At 41.9% G+C, this 20,525-nt stretch overlaps 1 protein-coding gene across 6 annotated transcripts in view; it reads right to left on the bottom strand.

Annotated features, from left to right (window-relative positions):
- Window positions 1–1,846: 1,846 nt before the first annotated feature.
- LOC123069466 (E3 ubiquitin-protein ligase UPL6) overlaps window positions 1,847–20,525 on the bottom strand; it is a 31,550-nt gene continuing 12,871 nt past the window's right edge. For 2 of the 6 annotated variants that reach the window (XM_044492334.1, XM_044492339.1), the window contains 21 exons: window positions 17,473–17,655; window positions 15,783–15,965; window positions 11,594–11,663; window positions 9,625–9,743; window positions 9,223–9,527; window positions 8,969–9,065; window positions 8,710–8,853; window positions 7,691–7,774; window positions 7,516–7,602; window positions 7,291–7,416; window positions 6,849–6,971; window positions 6,567–6,665; window positions 5,847–5,914; window positions 5,479–5,545; window positions 4,994–5,161; window positions 4,831–4,920; window positions 4,410–4,490; window positions 2,817–2,890; window positions 2,488–2,559; window positions 2,291–2,380; window positions 1,847–2,206 (listed from right to left, as the gene is read on the bottom strand). In XM_044492334.1, coding sequence (XP_044348269.1) covers window positions 2,149–2,206; window positions 2,291–2,380; window positions 2,488–2,559; window positions 2,817–2,890; window positions 4,410–4,490; window positions 4,831–4,920; window positions 4,994–5,161; window positions 5,479–5,545; window positions 5,847–5,914; window positions 6,567–6,665; window positions 6,849–6,971; window positions 7,291–7,416; window positions 7,516–7,602; window positions 7,691–7,774; window positions 8,710–8,853; window positions 8,969–9,065; window positions 9,223–9,527; window positions 9,625–9,743; window positions 11,594–11,663; window positions 15,783–15,965; window positions 17,473–17,655 — 2,388 coding nt within the window. In that variant the 3' untranslated portion in view covers window positions 1,847–2,148. The remainder of the gene's footprint in view (window positions 2,207–2,290; window positions 2,381–2,487; window positions 2,560–2,816; window positions 2,891–4,409; window positions 4,491–4,830; window positions 4,921–4,993; window positions 5,162–5,478; window positions 5,546–5,846; window positions 5,915–6,566; window positions 6,666–6,848; window positions 6,972–7,290; window positions 7,417–7,515; window positions 7,603–7,690; window positions 7,775–8,709; window positions 8,854–8,968; window positions 9,066–9,222; window positions 9,528–9,624; window positions 9,744–11,593; window positions 11,664–15,782; window positions 15,966–17,472; window positions 17,656–20,525) is intronic. The other 4 variants (XM_044492336.1, XM_044492337.1, XM_044492335.1 and 1 more) reach the window with 3 other exon arrangements.

Below are 20,525 nucleotides of genomic sequence, written 5' to 3'. Positions count from 1 at the left end.
AACAGGGCCGCTGATGCTCTTTCAAGGCTGCCCAAAGCAGAAACGTTGTTTGGGATCTCCTCTTGTCAGCCAGCATGGCTTGAAGATGTGCTCACAAGCTATAACAGCAACCCGCAAGCTCAAAAGCTTTTGGAACAATTGGCAATCAGACCTGACCCCAAAAATCGGTTCACCCTAGCGCAGGGCATCATCCGTTTCCGGGATCGTATATGGCTTGGAGGCAGCACAGAGCTACAGCAGAAAACTATGACAGCCTTCCATGACAGTCCAGTCGGAGGGCATTCCGGGTTTCCAGTGACCTATAAGCGTATTCGCAGGCTGTTTGCTTGGCCGAAGATGAAGACTCACATTGAGCAATATGTCAGGTGCTCTCAAATATGCCAACAAGCGAAAACTGAAAGGGTGGCGCCGGGGCTGTTGCAACCTCTCCCAGTACCACAAGCCTCGTGGGATATGACAACAATGGGCTTCATCGATGGATTACCTCAATCAGGTCAGCATAACTGCATCTGGGTTTTGGTCGATCGGATGACTAAGTTTGCTCATTTTCTGCCTCTTGCCCACCCATACACCGCTTCTCCTGTGGCCCTGCTGTTCATGCAACACATCTACCCGATTCATGGGTTTCCTCAGGCCATTGTCTCTGACCGGGATCCGGTTTTCACAAGTCACTTCTGGCAAGAGTTATTTCGCTATGCCGGCACTGAACTGCGCTTGAGCACCGCCAACCATCCCCAGACGGACGGGCAATCTGAACGAGTGAACCAACGCCTCGAAACCTTCCTCCGTTGCATTACTCACGCTTGCTCAAAGCGATGGAGTCATTGGCTTCCCTCGCTCAGTTCTGGTATAATTCTTTCCCCTACTCTTCCATTGGCATGACTCCTTTCAAAGCCATGTTTGGGCATGAAGCCCGACATTGGGGGATTACTACCACTACAGCGTACTCAGTGTCGTCACTTCACTCCTGGTTGGACGAGCGCGCTGTCATTCAAGATTTGCTGCAACAGCATTTGTAGTGTGCACGGCTTCGCATGAAGCAACAAGCTGATCGGAAGCAATCTGAGCACAGTTTGGAAGTGGGTGACATGGTGTTTCTGAAACTTCAACCTTATGTCCAGATGTCAGTGGCAAAACGAGCTAATCAGAAGCTCTCATTTCGGTTCTATGGTCCTTTTCCCATCATCAGCAAGATCAACGAGGTGGCGTATAAACTGGAGCTACCTCCGCAAGCCACAATCCACCCCGTCTTTCACGTTTCCATGCTGCGCCACGCGGTGCTCCCAAGTACGCCAATCGAGCCAGTACTTCTCTGATGTACCAACTGTGCCTCAAACCATCCTCGACACTCGCCGGAAGCGCAAGCAAGGAGCCATGGTCAAACAAGTGTTGGTGCGCTGGTCAGATCGAACCAAGATCAACAACACCTGAGAAGACAAGGAGCTACAAGCATGTTCTCCGGCGGCTAAGGCTTGGGGTCAACCAAGCCTCCTCTCGAGGGGATGTCAGGCCCACTACCGCCCCAGGCCCTTCCCTCGTCAAGCACACGACCTCGCTCGGGGCCCGGCCCGCCAGGCAAAGGAAGCCCAACCCGCGAAAACAAGGACCAGAGTGGGTGTGACCTAACCCAGCTACTTAAGGTCACACGCACAAGAGCGCAAGGCATACAGTGGATCACGGCACCAGGCGGCGACGGCTCTCTGTCCTCTTCCTCCCTGATCCCCTTTCCATTCGTGTACCACTGCTTGTAATCACCACCCAATACTCGAATTCGTGAGCAAGTGTAATAGATCATGTGATATACTATCTGGGTGTTAACATCGGCACGGGTTTCAAGTCCTCGATATGACAAACGAAACATGTGTTATATACCATCAAAAGCATGCCACTGGATTCATATTCCAATAAAATTTCTAAACACACGATTTTTGTTGCATAGAACACATAAATTGGTAGTCAAATAAGGACGTACGAATATGCGCACGCCCTACACACCCAACCGGAGGAAGTACTTGAAGAAATATCCAACAGGGCACAAATCCCTAGTTTGGTCGGTGAGATATGAGCTAGGTAGCACCCCGAGAACCTCTGCATTTCTCGACTGCACATGTTCACAAGCGGTCAATCCAGATCAAAACCTATGCGTCTCTACAAGCCAGCTGCAGACCTCACCGCCTGCAACAATTTGTCCCGCAACATTTCCTTGCTGTTGAGCAAAAACCAGGGAATCCATCAAGCCATACCAAATAATCGGATGTACTAATGTACTGTAGTTATTTGGTTTACTAACGTTGCATAAGGAGGGAGCTTCAGCTGATTCAGGCAAGTCACCGAAGTAGGCGAACGGTCTATATGCTCGTCCATTCCAAGGTAACAATCTCTGCATCAAATAGGAGTTTGAACATCATAATTCTCAAAAGAACGAGAGAGTGTCAAAAACGCTCTTATATTATGGGACGGAGGGAGTATAAGATAGATATACTAAACCTCAGAATGCTAAATTTCGGAACAACGTGTCGGAATCCACGAAATGGGCCGCGAGAACATCCAATGGCAAACCTATGTGTTCAATGAAATCCATGTAATTCAATATTTCAGAACTGATGCCACATGTGGAAAAAAAATACCAAAGAACAAACATGAATTTATAAGGTAATAAAGTAGAATAGATACAACTTAACTGATTACTAGTACTAGGTTTAATAGGTATAACTGCTAACATTAGCATCGAGGCCAAAAGGCAAGAAAAATGATACATAATTTATTTTACAAAGAATATAAAATCATGATGGGAACAAAAAATGGGAGGTGTCTACCTCAGAAACTTGTTCTGATCATATGAAGAGAAGCTTGCTAAAACCTCCCAGAACATATCAATAACCTGATGACCCTGCACCAAAACAACATCAACATGAAGATCTCACTATTTGATAGTAATACTTCAATGGTTTGTTGTACTGTTGTGTTGTCTAAATAAGACACTGGTTTCAATGTTTAAAACACTCTGCAGCCAGTCACCACCTACCAAGGCTGTGCGACGTGATGTACTATGCTAGGGTGGGAGAGAACAGGAAGAAGAAGACTTGATCAGGGCCAAGTCACAACAGCAGTAAAGGGGCTCAATAGTGAGGACATGGTAGCAGGTGAGCTCGACATCAAGCATGGCAGCTCCAGACTTGATGTCCCAGCAGAGGGCGGCAATCTAATTTACCATATTATATCCTAATTGTTAAGGGGAGCCTTGGTGAGCGGTAAAGCTGTTGCCTTGTGAATCATGAGGTCACGGGTTCGAGTCCTGGAAACAGCCGATTGTAGAAATGCAGGGAAAGGTTGCGTACAAAAGACCCAAAGTGGTCGGACTTTCCCGGACCATGCGCAAGCAGGACCTACATGCACTGAGCTGCCCTTTATTATATCCTAATTGTATAACAATTTAATGTTATTTAACGACTAATTGTTAGACATATGATATATTTAGATCAAATTATACTATTTGGCACCCCCAATGCTCCGATTCTAGGTTTGCCACTGTGTCCCAGTGTGGTGAGTTATTGGGTTGAGCTACATAGCATCTGACTATACGTGGATGCGCGAGTTAGGCTCTACAATTCATCACCGCAAACACGAGCCCTAGTATCAGCTCCAGCCATATGAGGTTATTCACATGTAGGAATGTTTGATTCCATGGACAAACGACCACATGACATGGTCTGATGAGCTTGACCTTGGCTTGGCTCCCTAGGGGTCTCTCAAGGACAAATCGCGGTGCCCAGGAAACGCCCCGTGCGACAGTGGCACCTAGCCTGATTTTTAGAACTCTGGCTAGTTCTTGTGCTAATTTGCGACCTCATTTCAATTCATATCACGAATGAGATGCGGCAACACCGCTTCGCAGACCATCATGAAGAAGCGAATTATATTGGATTACGGAGTTGATGGGTTCGGTAGAAAGGTCCAATCTGGAGATCCATGGTGGACTGAAAGTTGAGAGGGTAAATTGTACTTTTCCTATACTTTTACTCCGTTTCATGTACTCTTTACTATGAACTTCATTGTGTTGCGAATAACTGAATGGTCTACTAGGACTTTCGTAGTTCACCCTGACCAAATTGGCTTGTGTTTTTGCTCGCCTGCTATTCATTGCATTTCAATCTTTCAAACAGCATGAGCTTATATAAACAAGAAGCAAGGCGAGAGAAAGACTGAAGAGTGGCCCCACAAGACTGCATCTACTTATATACTAGTTTTCTTCATGTATAAAAAAAAAATCTCCGGTTCAATAAATTTATATTAGTCGACATTCTTAATGATCGAAATGAAACCTTGCCAACAAACTTGAATTAGATTGTCAGACTGCATTCTTGAGAAATGAAACAATGATCTTCCTTGCATAGTGAAACAATGCTTACCTCATGATATCCTCCAGCATAATTGGTGTTTGACCGCAAGTCATCAATGTCCAAACTTTTCGGAGAGCCGGATATGAGAAACTTAAGAGGCAAAAAAAGGAAAAAAGGACAATGGAAAGATAAAAATGTGATAATACTAGGAAAAAATGTTCATTTTAGTTCAGTTGAACGACTACAGTAGCAAATAAGTACTCCCTCCATCCCAAAATAAGTGTCTCAACTTACATAAGTGTCTCAACTAAGTTGAGACACTTATTTTAGGACGGAGGGAGTAGAAGATAAAACAATAGCGCCTCAAACCATACAACAACAGCACACACAAAAAACCACATGACATTTGATATTAACACAGAAACAGAAGCCACTTAGTCCCAAAATGTGGTTTTATATTATCCATTTGTCAGGTAATATAACCAAGTACCTGAACTTCATGTTCATTGAACATATCAATCCATTCTTTTGGTATGAGTTGTTGAAAACCTCTCAAAAAATGTGTACTTTGACTACGGATCTGTGATCAAAACAAAAAAAAACTATTTAAAGCATTTCCTGACGAGAAAATGACAAATTTATAATATTTTTACCTGATAGTTTAAACGATGGTTGGCAATTAGATGAATATAAGTAGTAACATTATGATCAGTAACACGCATTCCTCTCCCACCAGGAAGCAATTCTTCAGATTGGTCAGCATTTTCATTATTTGTGGTAACGAAACGCAATTCCAAATCCAAGAGTTTGCCCTCATAACGCTGGGCATGGAAAAAAGAATCATAACAAGGCAAAAGCACTCAAGTCGCATGAAATTTCAGAAAGATAAAAGTGGACCTGATATATTCATATATTATGAAGGTATTTCAAGGTACAAATATAATCATACCATCTGGATGTCTTGGACGTGAAATAAAAAATATTTTACATAATGATAATTTGTATAATTGTATTTATCTTAACATATAACAATTACGCAGTTCATCAATTGTGCTTCATAGTAGCCGCTCAATTCATAAACCTGTCAATAACCATTTTCTCTACAAATTCATGGAAGATAACGGAAACATAATCAAACCTTTAACTGCAAAAGATGTTCGTATGAAACTGGATCCAGTGAAAACAGATCATTCAAGGTGGTCGACCTAGTTGACGATGAAATAGCAGATGTGAGTGCTAGCAACACTAGTAAAACAAAGACAGTAAAATGGAATGGTATCACATGAGAATGGTTTGTTAAAAGATAAAAATACTATCGAACTGCAAAAACAGAAGCCGTTAACATATTATCTATAGTTTACTTCCATTGATGCTTGAGGCAAATTCAACTGATCCATTGCCATGTTCTGAACCAAATACACTCATTACCAATTAACCAAATTTAAGATCATTACAAGCATAAAATACATATAGCCAACTTGCACAAAAAGAGTGTAGAAGAGTTACTTTTGTTTCAGCTTGCTTAAGAAGAATGTTGCAAATGGCAAGGCAACTTTTATGCCCTCATACATTGCCTGAAAAACATTAATTGAGCACAGTTAAATCACACCCTACTAATTTTTGCATGGATACTATCTAAATTTAGCACGCTTAGTTGAATATTACTCTCTCCAGTTCTCAAACTGACTTCTGGAGATATGTGCAGTCGAACTTCCAAAATATTGTCCAAAACATCATATTATGAACTGGAGGGAGTATATCATCAATTTGCATATATGTGGCTTCTTTATGCTGACAGGCAACCAAACAGTGTATGGACAGGATCATTCAGAATGTGCAAGCTGATGTATAGAACTATAAATAGATGTTATGGTGTTTCCGTATGCTGAACCTAAATTATTCTGCATAATAAATAGCATAATGCAGCATTGTGTGCCGAATGTAAAATTAATGACAACAAAATATTGCATACTCATGACTTTCCTTTCTATCAGTCAAATATAAGGCATGTTACAGGAATAGAAGCCTGGTCTCGATTAGCAGTAAAATGGCATCAATGCTTGTCATGATACCCATGTTTTATGTTGGTGACATCTGCTACATAATATGTAACTATGTATTCAACTTAAAAATAAAAGCACAGAAAATCTGTTACCAAAATTACATTCCACGAGCATCCAATAACCTACTCAACAGTGACAACGAAATGATATATAGTTAAATTACCTTCCCAAGAAGAATTCCAAGGAAACGGAAATACAGCAGATGTTGTTCATGAACCAACCTCGATCTTGGGTTGGGATACAGCAGATGATCAACCGTTTCCTACAATAAGATCATAAAATGTGAGCAACCATAACTGAATATGCCAACTGGGATGCATCGTCCTACCCATCACTTTCAGCTATTGCACACCAATACGAACTAATAAGAAGCATGCCCAAGCATACATTAGTACAGCTCTGACAGTAAGAAGTAACTAATGCCATTGTACTGAACACCAGATACCTTGAATAGGCCATACTGCACATCAAAAGCATCACGGGTGACGTTTTCCATGAAAACTCGGAATCCTGTGTCGTCAATCCTTTTTTCTTCTAGATCACACTCATCGTAAAATTTCACTTCAAACTAGAAAGATTTCATTGTGAAGTCAGGATACTGGTTTTAAGAGGAATTTCAGTGAGGTAAAAAGCAAAAGAGGAATTCCTGCAAACACCGATAGTGACACTAGGAAGTTAGAAAAGGAATATTGACAACATTGCAAAACGGTGACTGTCATGCACAAAAACTCAAATACAAAACTGACCTGATTTCATGAAAAAAATTGAAAACTATTGAAGCATTAACAGAAGATGATTAAAAATCAAACTTTGTCCACACAAATGGGAGCACTAGAATTTTGCTTACTGCTAACAAAGGACGGAGATAAACTAGATCATTGTCATACTTGTGATTTAAGACCTTCTTTGGAGAGCACACTTAGCTGAGCAAAAGCATCATCTAGAAGTCGAGATTTTCGTACTTCCAACCGACGGGGCTGGCGGGATGATTGTCTAGAATTTTCCAAGTGCGACTGACCAAAGGAATATAAACTTGTAATACATTATTATCCTATAATAGATGTACTAATCTTCGTCAACAATATTTACACAACAGATTAGTTATAGCTTACAGTAAATATTTTGACTCTAATGTCAAAAGGCACCAAAAAAGGAGCAATCTTTATAATCTCTGATTCTCGAGTGTTGGAAAGTATCGCCTGAAAAACATGTGCACAATGTTCACGAAATGTGGTTTGAAACATATTTCGACAAATAAAAACAGCGGTGAGATAACACTGCTACTACCTGATTGACAAAATGTTCACTTATTTCTTCTCGACAGAAATCACTAGCAGAAGCGAATGGGCAACGGTTGTTCCAGTCTTGCAACTGCAATTAGGTTCCAGATTTAGTGTGTAATAAACTCCCTCAAAACAAATAACAGAAGGAGTAGAAACTACTTCTGGTAAACAATTAAACGACATGCGATAATAAGCATGTGTGTCGTAAACAAAATGGTTGTTCACGCACCAACTATCTTGCAACTTAAGATCCATGAAATGGCATGATAAGAATGCAGTATGATATCCAATAACCAAGAATGGGTTCTTAAGATTATTCCAACCCGAAGCAGCACAAGATTATGGAGGAGCAACACCACCTTGCTGCTATGAAGTGTACAGCACACGTGCTGAAGGAACTACTTCAACATGTTGCGCTAGATATCACGCTGGAGAAGATACGCCTAATATGGCAGCAAGAGCTAGATCCAGAACTCCTAGAGCACAAGATCTAAGATAAGAACACCAAGTTCTATTAAGAGTAGTGGGTACCCGATACCTAGTCTGGGTTACAAACTAGAGGTGAGGACCTCTATTTATAGGCTTTGTGAAGTCTTCACATCTCAACTTCAAATCTTATCTAGAAGATTCTAGAAAATAATACTTTGAGTTTAAGACATCTCAACTTCTACTCAGAGCTAGATAACTCTAGAAAACAGTACTTAAAGGTTAAGAAGACAACTACAACAACATATGACTAAAATGATTAACCAATCTAGAATGCAGTAGAAGTATGTAGAAGAAGTCAAATGGATTCTGTTCTTTTCTCGACCGTCTCCATCACAACCACCGGTAACATGTCCACTACCCAAAGATATGCTAGTACAGAAGAAGTGTAACACAGTACGCTGTATGACAGGATATTTCGCTGCACCTCACTAATCATTATAGTTGAAATAACCATGATAGGAAGCAGGCAACAATTAAAAATTAAAGCTTGTTCAAAAATAACTTGTATGAAACAAGAGTATGATATCCAGACACCTGTATAAGTAATTCAGCCAACTCAATCCTAGCTCTGCTCTTGAGATTCTCGAACGACATTTTGTTTAGGGATAAAACATTGGATAATACAGTCGGAGTAGAAGAGATATATGAAGGAATAATCCAAAAGAGTTCCCATAAAACCTGCAAATTAAATTTAACTCATAATGTAACACCAAAAATCGAGTATGCGAGTATATAAACTAATTCTAGATGTACATTCAATAATAACATGGTGATGGTTGTGTTGTGTGCATACCTCCTTTAAAATAAGAATCAGCGATTTTAAACTTTCGAGTGAAAAAGGCTGCTTTTGTTCACAGAATTCAATCTTATCAAGGGTCTCTAACATGTGCCTGATACAAGGTAAAAAAAACTAAAATTGTCAAGGTGTATTCCTGAGAAAAGAGAAAACAATCCACATTTCAATTTGCTAATAAGAAGACAAAGAAAATGAAATGAAAACTAATTAACTAGTAACCGTTTGTGACAGTATAAATTGAGCTCTCTTACTTGTATATAGGACAAAATATGGACACTGGCAGAAGCCAACCAGGAGCATCTGCAAGCCACAGAGACACACACTTGGAAAAAGATTGCCATCTCTGGTTTTCATGACAGTGCTTAATGAAATTCCATAATGCAGGAACAATTTCAGTATGGTAGGCCAGCGTAGTCATAATTCCATCTAGATGAAACGTATTCCCCATGACATGAAGAAAAGCACAAATAGAACCTATAACTTCCATCTCAACATCTGATGGCCCAACTAGGTTAGCATCGTCGGTGCTCAATGTACATTTAACCATAGCATTCACCTATGTGTAATACATGCGAAGGTCAAACAAAACAAATCAGAATTGGGCATGGGAGCCCAATAAACTAAAGAGAGTAACTTTCAACAAATAAGCATACCAGATATTCAAGCAACCTTGAATTTGGATCAAATAATCCAAGTATATGTCTTCGCAAATCAACATCAACACCATTCTTAACACCACCACTCATGGTCATGGCATCATTGTCACCTAACACTGTAGATATATAAGAAGAATACGACTCACCTTAGACTCCAGTTTAGAAAGTTAAAAGAACATCTAGTAGGAACAAATCTTAAGAGCACTAGAATACCACTGAGATGCAAATAGATCAACAATTTGTGATCAGTTTACAGTTACAAAATGTCAGCTAGGGATGGCAACGGGGCTACATTCTACCCGCGGACTCTGCGTGACCTAAGCTCCAATGAGTGACTCATAAATGACACTGAGATTGCTTTTTTTATGTATACCATATGGTTACATGGGCACAGGTAATCTATTAATATATATGAGATGGGAGAGTAAATTAAAAATACTCCCTCCGCTCACAAATATAAGATGTTCTAACTTTTATTTAATCAGATGTATATAGTCACGTTTTAGTGTGTTCGTTCATTCATTTCAGTCCGTATGCAGTCCATATTGAAATATGCAAAACATCTTATATTTCTGAACGGAGGGAGTATTTATAAACTACCTATATACAACATAATGTACTAGTTTATACAAGGCAAGAGACTACGACCTAAGTTTTAGATGTGCTTGTGATTCATGATTCTTCTGTACTCTCGAGTTTTCACTAATGTATTTTAATCTAATAACAGAGGCAAAGAAAAAAATATTATGATTTCAACCAAGTTCAGGTGAAGTAAATCACATTTTGCAGGAACTTCTCACTATCATAAGGGCCTACAATATAAGTGACAACACAAAATGTTACATCGGTACATGCACTACAAGAGAGATCTTGGGTTAGGGATATCCAACGAGCATCGGGTATGCTTGAGCTGATGCATTATATCGCACTTTGCCAAGCTATGGATGACTTCCAGGCTTCCAGCTTTACATGGATATGCTTGTGCGGAAGTGGGAGGCCCACGGCTGCTATTCAGCCAGATCCTACAACCAGGCGACATTTCAGTCTCCTTCAAGTACACGGCTTGCAAGCTAACTTGGAAAGGCTCGGCACTTCGAAAGGTGAAGGTTCTCCTAGATCGCAGTCTTGGATCGCAGTTCTGTGATCAAGCTAAGCAAACGATGGGCCTCCTCCGTGTTGATCGTCAGTTTTGGTGGATGTCTTAGCATGAGGTTCTCTCTTGGGTCCTATCAACAGCAAGGCCTCCATGTTGATTGTCTGTTTTGGCACATAACTTGGCATGAGGCTCTCTCTTAGGTCCGATCAACAACAAGGCCTCCTAAGGTCAGCGAAAAAATCGTCGACTGCTGGAGCTCTTCAAGCCTACCACGGCCAAGACGCTGTAACGGGGACTTTCTCCATCTATCCAATACAGCGAGATGCAAGCCTTTCCGTTTCTCTATAATCAAGTACAGGCATAGTTAAAGAAAAAGGCACACCTAAGCTCTACTCGATAGCAAAACGTCCAGCGCTTAATGTGCGCATAATTATTATTTTTTCGAGAAAACGCAAATGGCCTTTGCGTTTCATTGCATTGGAAAGATAGGAAATTTACATCCTCCTAGGAGGCAGTTTTACACCGTTGTCAGCTGATCAGTGGACATCCCATGATGATGGCAAAACGACCCTGAGCCCTTGAGCCCCAGCCCTTGCCCAACAGTGGGCCTCGTCCTTGATCCTGTCAACAAGCTCATTGAGCAATGGGCTCACATGGTCAAAAACGCATGCGTTCCTATGTTTCCAGATCATCCACGGCACCAAAAGCGCCACGGATTTGAGCGCCTTGCGGAGCGCTGGCGGTGAACTTTGGTCAGAAAAGCGCAAGGCGGTGGCAAAACGAACAATTAACGCCTATCACTTTTTAAAACATCTGTACAGGCAAGCTACACAGCGAGAGATAAAAGGTTGTAACTGAAATGTAACTTACTTTCACTAGGTGGCTTGATTTTTGCCAACTGCTCCAGCAATGACATAGAAATACCAATGATGTCAGCTACCTGTTTGGAAAGAAAATGCGCACAGAAAGTTTATAACATGCCAAGAATTAATATGAATTCAGCATCTTCAGTATATTAATTCAATATCTTCAGTCAATTACGCTTTGATCGTTGTAACTGAGATGTACAGTAAAATAGCAGCAATGCACGGTACAGCATGCTTCTGAACTAAGCTTCCCAACCTAAAGGGTTCAACATCGTGACATCCGAGTGTTCAATCACCGCCGGGCAAGGGACCATGTTGATCTCTAAGACAACTATTGTGCCCCCTATGCGCTACTCAAGCGCTATTTTCGCCATTGCTACCAGAGGCGCCGACCACTGTTCTTGCGCATAATAGATGATGTCAAGGCCTATGATGATTACTTCAAGCTGAAGAGGGATGCTGTTCGCTTGCTTGGGTTCTCTGGTCTCCAGAAGTGCACGGCTGCTAGGATACTTGCATGGCACAGCCACCGAGGATACTTGCATGGCACAGCCACCGACCAGTGGAGAAGTGCATGGCTGCTATGAGGATGCTTGCGCGGCAGACCAGTGGGATGAGTACCTTTGGATGTCTATATAAGAGCACATACTTGGAAGCAATGGTATGATTTGCTACTGCGCTGGTGAAGGTGTTTAGATCGGAGTACTCGAGGGAACCAAATGCCAAGGACACAGGATTTTGGCACTTGGAGAATCAAGAGTCTCCAGGTATGCTCGATTTGCTCGATTTCCTGGATTGCATGCACTGGAAGTGGAAGAACTACCATGCTTAACAAGGGCAATACCAAGGCCATGTTAAAAAACCCACCATCATTCTTGAAGCGGTTGCATCGCAAGACCTCTGGATTTGGCATTCTTTCTTTGGCATGCCTGGTCTCACAATGACATCAACATGCTCCATTGTTCTCCATTGTATGCAAGGCTATGATGTGCACCTATTTCATCAATTGGCACGACTACAACATGTGTGGTATTTTATGGTATCTATCCTCGTGAACGACGATTGTCAATACCATCTCCAATCCAATAATTAACAAGAAATTTCACTTTGCTGCTAGACAAGGTGCTAGAAAGAATGTGGCGAGGGCATTTGGAGTGCTCTCCAAGCATGTTTTGCAGCTGTTCGCGGACCTGCTAACAATGGGATTCAAAGACATTGTGGGAGGTGATGACCTGGTGTGTGATCATGCACAACATGATTGTGGAGGATGAGGGTGAGAGTGTCTGCAATGTTCTAGATTCTGAATAGATGGGTGAACATATCCAGTTTCCACATCAAGAGATGACAACATTTGAGAATTTTCTCGAGATGCATCATCAGATTTGTATCAAGGAACACATACACAGCTTCTGAATTGGAGTATGCGGGCGGATAAACAAAATTTAAATTTGAACTATTATATTTGAAAACTTTAATGTTTGGATTGTAATATTTATTATATTTGAATATTGTTGCATTGGAATATGTATCTTCAAATTATTGATGCATTTTAGCATTTATATTTGATTATTTTCAATATTAGGAGAAAAAAGACTTGAAAAAAATAATAAGGGCACGCGAACAGAGGAAATTTGAGGGCTACCGTTAGCGGGCCGACTTCCTCCCGGTTGTCCATGGACACGTCTGGACGTGTCCGAACAGACAGGAGCTTGTGAGAGTTTATGCTTGACCTCATTGAAACACTTCAGCCACTCTAGTCCATTGGGACTTTCTTTCTTCAGACACTCACTAATTGGTGCCATGATAGTGCTGAAATTCTTCACAAATCACCTATAGAAGGTTGCAAGGCCATGAAACTTTCTAACTTCAGAAATGGTCTTCAGAGTTGGCCATTCTCGGATTGATTAAACCTGAGAATCATCAACATGAATGCCCCCGCCTGTTATGATAAATCTTTTGGGCTTATTCGGTGGTTTGGAAGATTAGGAAGACTTTGAAGCAGCACAAGGTTGTGGAGGAGCAACTCCAACTTGCTGCTATAAAGTGTATAGCACAAGTGTTGAAGGAACAACTTCAACTTTATGCGCTAGATATCGCTCTAGAGGCGGAGCTAGGGCTGATATGGCAGCAGGAGTTCAATTCGAACTCCTAGAGCACAAGATATACTCCAAGATCTTAGATAAGAACACCAAGTTCTATTATAGGCAGTGGGGTACATGGCTATTTTCAAACTAGAGGTGAGGACCTCTATTTATAGGGCTTTGAGAAGTCTTCACACCTCACTTCTACTTATAACTGGAACAGTCTAGAAAATATTACTTAATATTCACCATTCTACTCATAGCTACTCATACACTCTAGAAAACTGGAGCTACGGTAAAGAAAAGAAAAGAAAGGAAATAGCACACTAGAGTAGAAATATCTAGAAGTAGCCTCCAGGATACTATGTTCCTTCTGGCATGGTCTGCCGTCTACGACGTTCTCTTTATGGGCTCAAGCAAGCTCCTCGTGCCTGGTTTGAGCGCTTGTCCTTCTTTGTCACAGATGCTGGTTTCAAAGCCAGCGATCACGACCCTGCACTCTTTGTTCACACCTCCACTTGTGGTCGGACGCTTCTTCTATATGTCGATGACATGATCATCACCGGCGATGATTCTTCATTCATTGATTTTGTGAAGAAGCGTCTTAGTGAAAGTTCTTGATGTCAGATCTGGGTCCACTTCGATATTTCCTTGGTCTTGAGGTGTCTTCTACGCCCGAGGGCACTCTTCTCTCTCAAGAGAAGTATACTCAGGAGCTTCTTGCTCGTGCATGTCTTTTTGATCAGCGCACCCGTGGACACTCCCATGGAGCTTGGAGTTCACCTTCGGCCCACTAATGGTGAGCCTCTTAAGGACCCCAGCCGATATCGTCACCTTGTTGGGAGCCTTGTCTACCTTGGCATCCGTCCTGACATCTCTCATGTTGTCCACATTTTGAGCCAGTTTGTTTCTGCTCCTACTCAGCTTCACTACTCTCACCTGCTTCGGGTTCTGCACTATCTTCGTTGAACCTCCTCTCGCTGCCTATTTTTTCCTTGTTCGAGTTCCTTGGAGATTCAGGCATATTCTGACGCCACGTGGGCTAAGTGATCATCGATCCCTTTCAGCCTACTGTGTTTTTTCTTGGTTCCTCTTTGATTACCTGGAAGACTAAGAAACAGATAGCGGTTTCCCGTTCGAGTGCTGAGGCTGAGTTGAGGGCTATGGCAGCACTGACAGCTGAAGTCACTTGGTTGCGGTGGCTTCTTGATGATTTTGGGGTCTCTACTACTCCACCGACTCCTCTTTCTTCGGAAAGCACCGACGCGATCAGCATTGCTCATGATCCTGTGAAGCATGAGCTCACGAAACACATTGGTGTGGATACTTCTTACACGCGATGGCAGGTGCAAGACCAGATTGTGGCTCTCCAGTTCATGCCCTCCAAGCTCCAACTTGCAGATTTCTTCACGAAGGCACAAACCCAAGCTCAACACAGCTTTTTTCTTTCCAAACTCAGTGTTGTAGACCCACCCTAAGTTTGAGGGGGGTGTCAAGTGTTATAGTGTTGTGTATAGGGGTGTGTAGTTTCTCCCTTATATAGGGGTTTATTTGCATATGTATCTGACCTGTTTGGCCCATAGCAATACAAGGGTTCAGTTCGTAACAGAAACCAGGGGGGCTGTGTGGAACTCTAGAAGGAAGTGAATTCACTCCGAAGAAACTAGAAAAGAGATATCCTCAAGACTCAGGGCGGAGCTCATAAATTGGCATTCCTAGATACCCACATCTTGCGAGCAACCAAGTGGCGCAATCAACAAGAGACCGATATTGGAGATTAACTTGCAGATCCATTCCTAGATCCACTCCAAACGGGAGAACCATATTAAGTGCAAGAATAGGAAGGAACTCACTAAGAGAAGCCATGAGATATATCCAGGTAAAGGGTGAATAATCCATGGTGTCAACTGGGCGGTGAAGGGGGGAACCGTAAACATGTACTCCCTCCGTTTGGAATTACTCGTCCAAGAAATGAATGTATCTAGATGTATTTTAGTTGTAGATACATTCATCTTTATGACAAGTAATTCCGAACGGAGGGAGTACAGAATAAGAGAACCCCATACATCTCTACACAACAAAACAAAATATAGGTGGAAATAGAAAACCTACCATATTAGAAGCAAACTTCGGTTCAGACAAATTACAGGTTGCACATTCAAGTACATTTGCAAGAACACACACATATCTTGGATGATTGGCTGATATATCATTTGGAATAATATCAGCATGAGAGGACAAAAAGGAAGCTATCTGATGAAAATGATATGTGCTGAATCCATTAGCAGAGAAAACCTGAAGTCACATAAGCAATAAGAATGATCAAATATACCTTCATTGCAACAATTAGTACCCTGATTGCAATAATTAGTAAAAGCATACAACTGCTAGAACAGGTCCCAACAAATCAAAGTTTCTATTGGAGAAATAATAGCAGTTCATATTAATGCATAATATTCCAAGAGTCTCAGATTTGAGAATGAAACAATGTAATAGGAGTGATCAAATACACCTTCATTGCAATAATTTGTGCCCTCATCACAGTAATTAGTAAAAACATACCAGTCCTATAACAAATTCCAACAAATCGGAGTTTGTAATGGAGAAGTAGAACAGTTCATATCAATGTGTAATAATCTAAGACAATCTTAGGCTGTGTTTGGTTGAGCTGCAGATTCTTGAAAAGCTGCTGTGAAAATGCTGCTGTGGAGAAGCTGAATGCTGTTTGGTTAAAATGATTGTGAAACTGTAGATTTGGCTGTGAATTGTCTGTAAGGCCCCTGAGGCCTGAATGAATACGTTTATGTGTTAATTGACCGTAAAGCAGTGGTATGCACATTTGTAGGTAACTGAATGAGCATTGGATGTTATCCAATCACAAGTTGAACAACAACTTGCAATCATTTGCACATCGAAGCATTACCACATACACATATCAAGCACAATCCATTCATACATAAACTTGAAAATGCACTGGCGAGTAGCAATATGCAGCAAGTACTAATGATAGTATGCTAACAATCTCCAATCTATGGCTATTAATCATCAATCATCAAATCACAAAAAGAAAAACAGGAAAAAAAATACATGAACAGGGAAAGAAAATTTTGAAACAAAGACGGATGGATGGGGATGAGGGATGGAGGGAGGAGGGCCAATGCGCCGGCGCTATTGGACGGCCGGACCTGCACCATCGGGAAGAGGGGAGCTAGGGGATGTAATAGGGGCAGAGGGAGGGAGGAGGAAGGAGAAGGGGGAGAAGAGCTGGTGTACCGGCCCCGGAGTCGCCGGACCACCACTGCGGGAGGAAAGGGAGGCAGTAGTTGGAAGGAGGAAGGAGGAAGGAGAAGGGCCGGTGCGCTGGACATCGAGGTTCGCCGGACAGAGCCGAGGGGTTACGAGCGGCAGAGTCGCGCAGGTCGGGCGGCGCGAATTCTGTGCGTGTGTCCTGTTCGTTTTCTGTGCGTGAGTAAGAGAAAAAGAGAACAAAGTGGTATGACTTGGGAGTGGCAGTGGTGGGTAAATGCGTTGCAGTTTCAAGGGGGCAGCTAAAAATACCATTCTGAAGTTGGGGGTGCACCAGCTGTGAATATTGCACTACGGAGAAGCTGCAACTTTTGCAATTTCTGCTTCTCATTTTACCCCGTTGGTTAGCTTATAGCTTTGAAAAGCTAGAAGTTGGCTCTAAAAGTCCAACCAAACACAGCCTTAGATTCACCAAGGCAACAATTACTAAGTTTGCAAGTCATAATTATTTTCTTAATAAGGAGTCATCAAACAAAAAAATAAAGGAAATGCTCACCTTCTTAAAATGTGGCAAATGATGCCAGACGAAAGGAATAGATAAAAGCTGAGAGGAAAAACTCCATCTTGGATCCACAATTGGACAATAACACGGATGATGGCCAACATGAGAAGCTAGAAGTATGAGAACATGTTCCAGAGCAGATGTACTATCATGATGCTCCAAATATCTTGCATTTTGCTGAATAATGGGACCCATCACAAACAAACAAAAACATATCATTAAAAAAATACTACTACTGTCATGAATAATTCTAGTCTCTCCCAAACAACTGCTCAATTCTAGACATCAAGGGTTTGCTACAGTAGTGAATAAATCCATATGCCTAACAATAAATGCTTATCCAAACCAAATCAACAGCAGTTATTATTTGTTGAACCATGATATTTTATGTCTAATGTGATAAGAACACACAAGATGAATTCCTGATAGGACAGGACTTGTATAAAAACAGGCTTACAATCATTATACTGAGGTCCACCATTCTACAATTTGGTTAATGTCAAGATCACAAATAGTACAAAATAGGGTGAAGAATATATGCTCGACAGAAGTTGTATGGAAGGAAAACACAAGAGACTGACCATCTATTAGCATGTGGACCTTGCAGCAATAATATGTTTCGATTTTCATACATGTAGTCATGAACAGGTGTTAAGAGGAGAGGAGTTTAGCTAGCTTAAACAGGAGTAGGAACTAGAAATTGAACAACTGAAGTTGAGATGTATAATAATAACATATGAAGCAATTCCCTTTGCACAGAAATATAGAAAAGAGATCATAAACCATGAGAATTTCACTTCCATTATACTCCCTCCGTTCCTTTATATAAGGTGTATTTGTTTTTTGATAAAATTCCACAATGTAAGGTGCATTTCTTCTAAATCCTCATAATTCCCCTTTTAGCCCTCGAGAAAAAAAGGAAAGTATCTCTCTCCCGATTGCATGTATCTCTACTTGTAGTAAAAGAAGGAAAGTATCTCTCTCTCGATTGCATGTATCTCTTACTTTTCTGGATTCACTGATTTACTTGCCACTAGCCAACAAATTTGCCAAGGGTAATTTCGTCCAAAACATCTCTATAATTACGTGCCTTGGTCACCGTGCCAAAAATAATACACCTTACATAAAGGAACGGAGGGAGTATATCTGTATGACAAATCCTAGGGGTACAAAGTCGTATCTAATATACGAGTGTGGGTTGTGGCTACATGAAATTTTTCATTGGAGTTTATTGTTTTAGTAGTGGCCAACGCTCTAGCCAGATCAATTTCATCCTCTCGAGAAGAGAAGATAGGCGTGTGTGCCTAGACTGTAAGGTGATACCTGGAGAGAGTGTTGTACCCCAGCATAAGCTGGTGGTTGCTGACTTCCGCTTTCGGATTCATGTCCAGCGGGATAAGCATGCCAAAGTCGCTAGAACAAAGTGGTGGAAGCTCAAGGGGGTGGTAGCTCGGGCGCTCAAGGAGAGGGTCATTAAGTAGGGCCCTTGGGAGGAAGGAGGGGATGCGGACAATGTGTGGATGAAGATGGCGACTTGCATCCGTAAGGTGGCCTCGGAGGAGTTTGGAGTGTCCAAGGGAAGGAGAAGCGGAGATAAGGATACCTGGTGGTGGAATGATGATGTCCAGAAGGCGATTAAAGAGAAAAAGATTGCTTCAGATGCCTATACCTGGATAGGAGTGCAGACAACATAGAGAAGTACAAGATGGCGAAGAAGGCCGCAAAGCGAGCTGTCAGTGAAGCAAGGGGTCAGGCATATGAGGACCTCTACCAATGGTTAGGAACGAAGGAAGGCGAAAGGGACATCTATAAGATGGCCAAGATCCAAGAGAGGAAGACGAGGGATATTGGCCAAGTCAAATGCATCAAGGACGGAGCAGACCAACTCTTGGTGAAGGACGAGGAGATTAAGCATAGATGGCGGGAGTACTTCGACAAGTTGTTCAATGGGGAGAATGAGAGTTCTACCATTGAACTGGACGACTCCTTTGATGAGACCAGCATGTGTTTTGTGCGGCGAATCCAAGAGACTGAGGTCAAGGAGGCTTTAAAAGGATGAAAGGAGGCAAGGTGATGGGCCCTGATTGTATCCCCACTGAGGTGTGGAAAGGCCTCGGGGACATAGCGATAGTATGGCTAACCAAGCTTTTCAACCTAATTTTTCGGGCAAACAAGATGCCAGAAGAGTGGAGATGGAGTATATTAGTACCAATCTTCAAGAACAAAGGGGATGTTCAGAGTTGTACTAATTACCGTGGGATTAAGCTAATGAGCCATACAATGAAGCTATGGGAGAGTCATTGAGCACCGCTTAAAAAGAATGACAAGCGTGACCAAAAATCAATTTGGTTTCATGCCTGGGAGGTCGACCATGGAAGCCATTTTCTTGGTAAGCAACTTATGGAGAGATATAGGGAGCAAAAGGACTTGCATATGGTGTTCATTGACTTGGAGAAGCCTATGATAAGATACCGCGGAAGGTCATGTGGTGGGCCTTGGAGAAACACAAAGTCCCAGCAAAGTACATTACCCTCATCAAGGACATGTACGATAATGTTGTGACAAGTGTTCGAACAAGTGATGTTGTCACTGATGACTTCCCGATTAAGATAGGACTGCATCAGGGGTCAACTTTGAGCCCTTATCTTTTTGTCTTGGTGATGGATGAGGTCACAAGGGATATACAAGGAGATATCCCATGTTGTATGCTCTTTGCGGATGATGTGGTGAGTCAGACGGGGGTAAACAGGAAGTTAGAGTTATGGAGACAAACCTTGGAATCGAAAGGGTTTAGGCTTAGTAGAACCAAAACTGAGTACATGATGTGCGGTTTCAGTACTACTAGGTGTGAGGAGGAGGAGGTTAGCCTTGATGGGCAGGTGGTACCTTAGAAGGACACCTTTCGATATTTGGGGTCGATGCTGCAGGAGGATGGGGGTATTGATGAAGATGTGAACAATCGAATCAAAGTCGGATGGATAAAGTGGCGCCAAGCTTCTGGCATTCTCTATGACAAGAGAGTGCCACAAAAGCTAAAAGGCAAGTTC

Source organism: Triticum aestivum, chromosome 3B (assembly GCF_018294505.1).
Source record: "Triticum aestivum cultivar Chinese Spring chromosome 3B, IWGSC CS RefSeq v2.1, whole genome shotgun sequence".
NCBI lineage: Eukaryota > Viridiplantae > Streptophyta > Magnoliopsida > Poales > Poaceae > Triticum > Triticum aestivum.
Note: the sequence above shows the minus strand (reverse complement) of the source record. Positions and strands in the feature narration are given on the sequence as shown.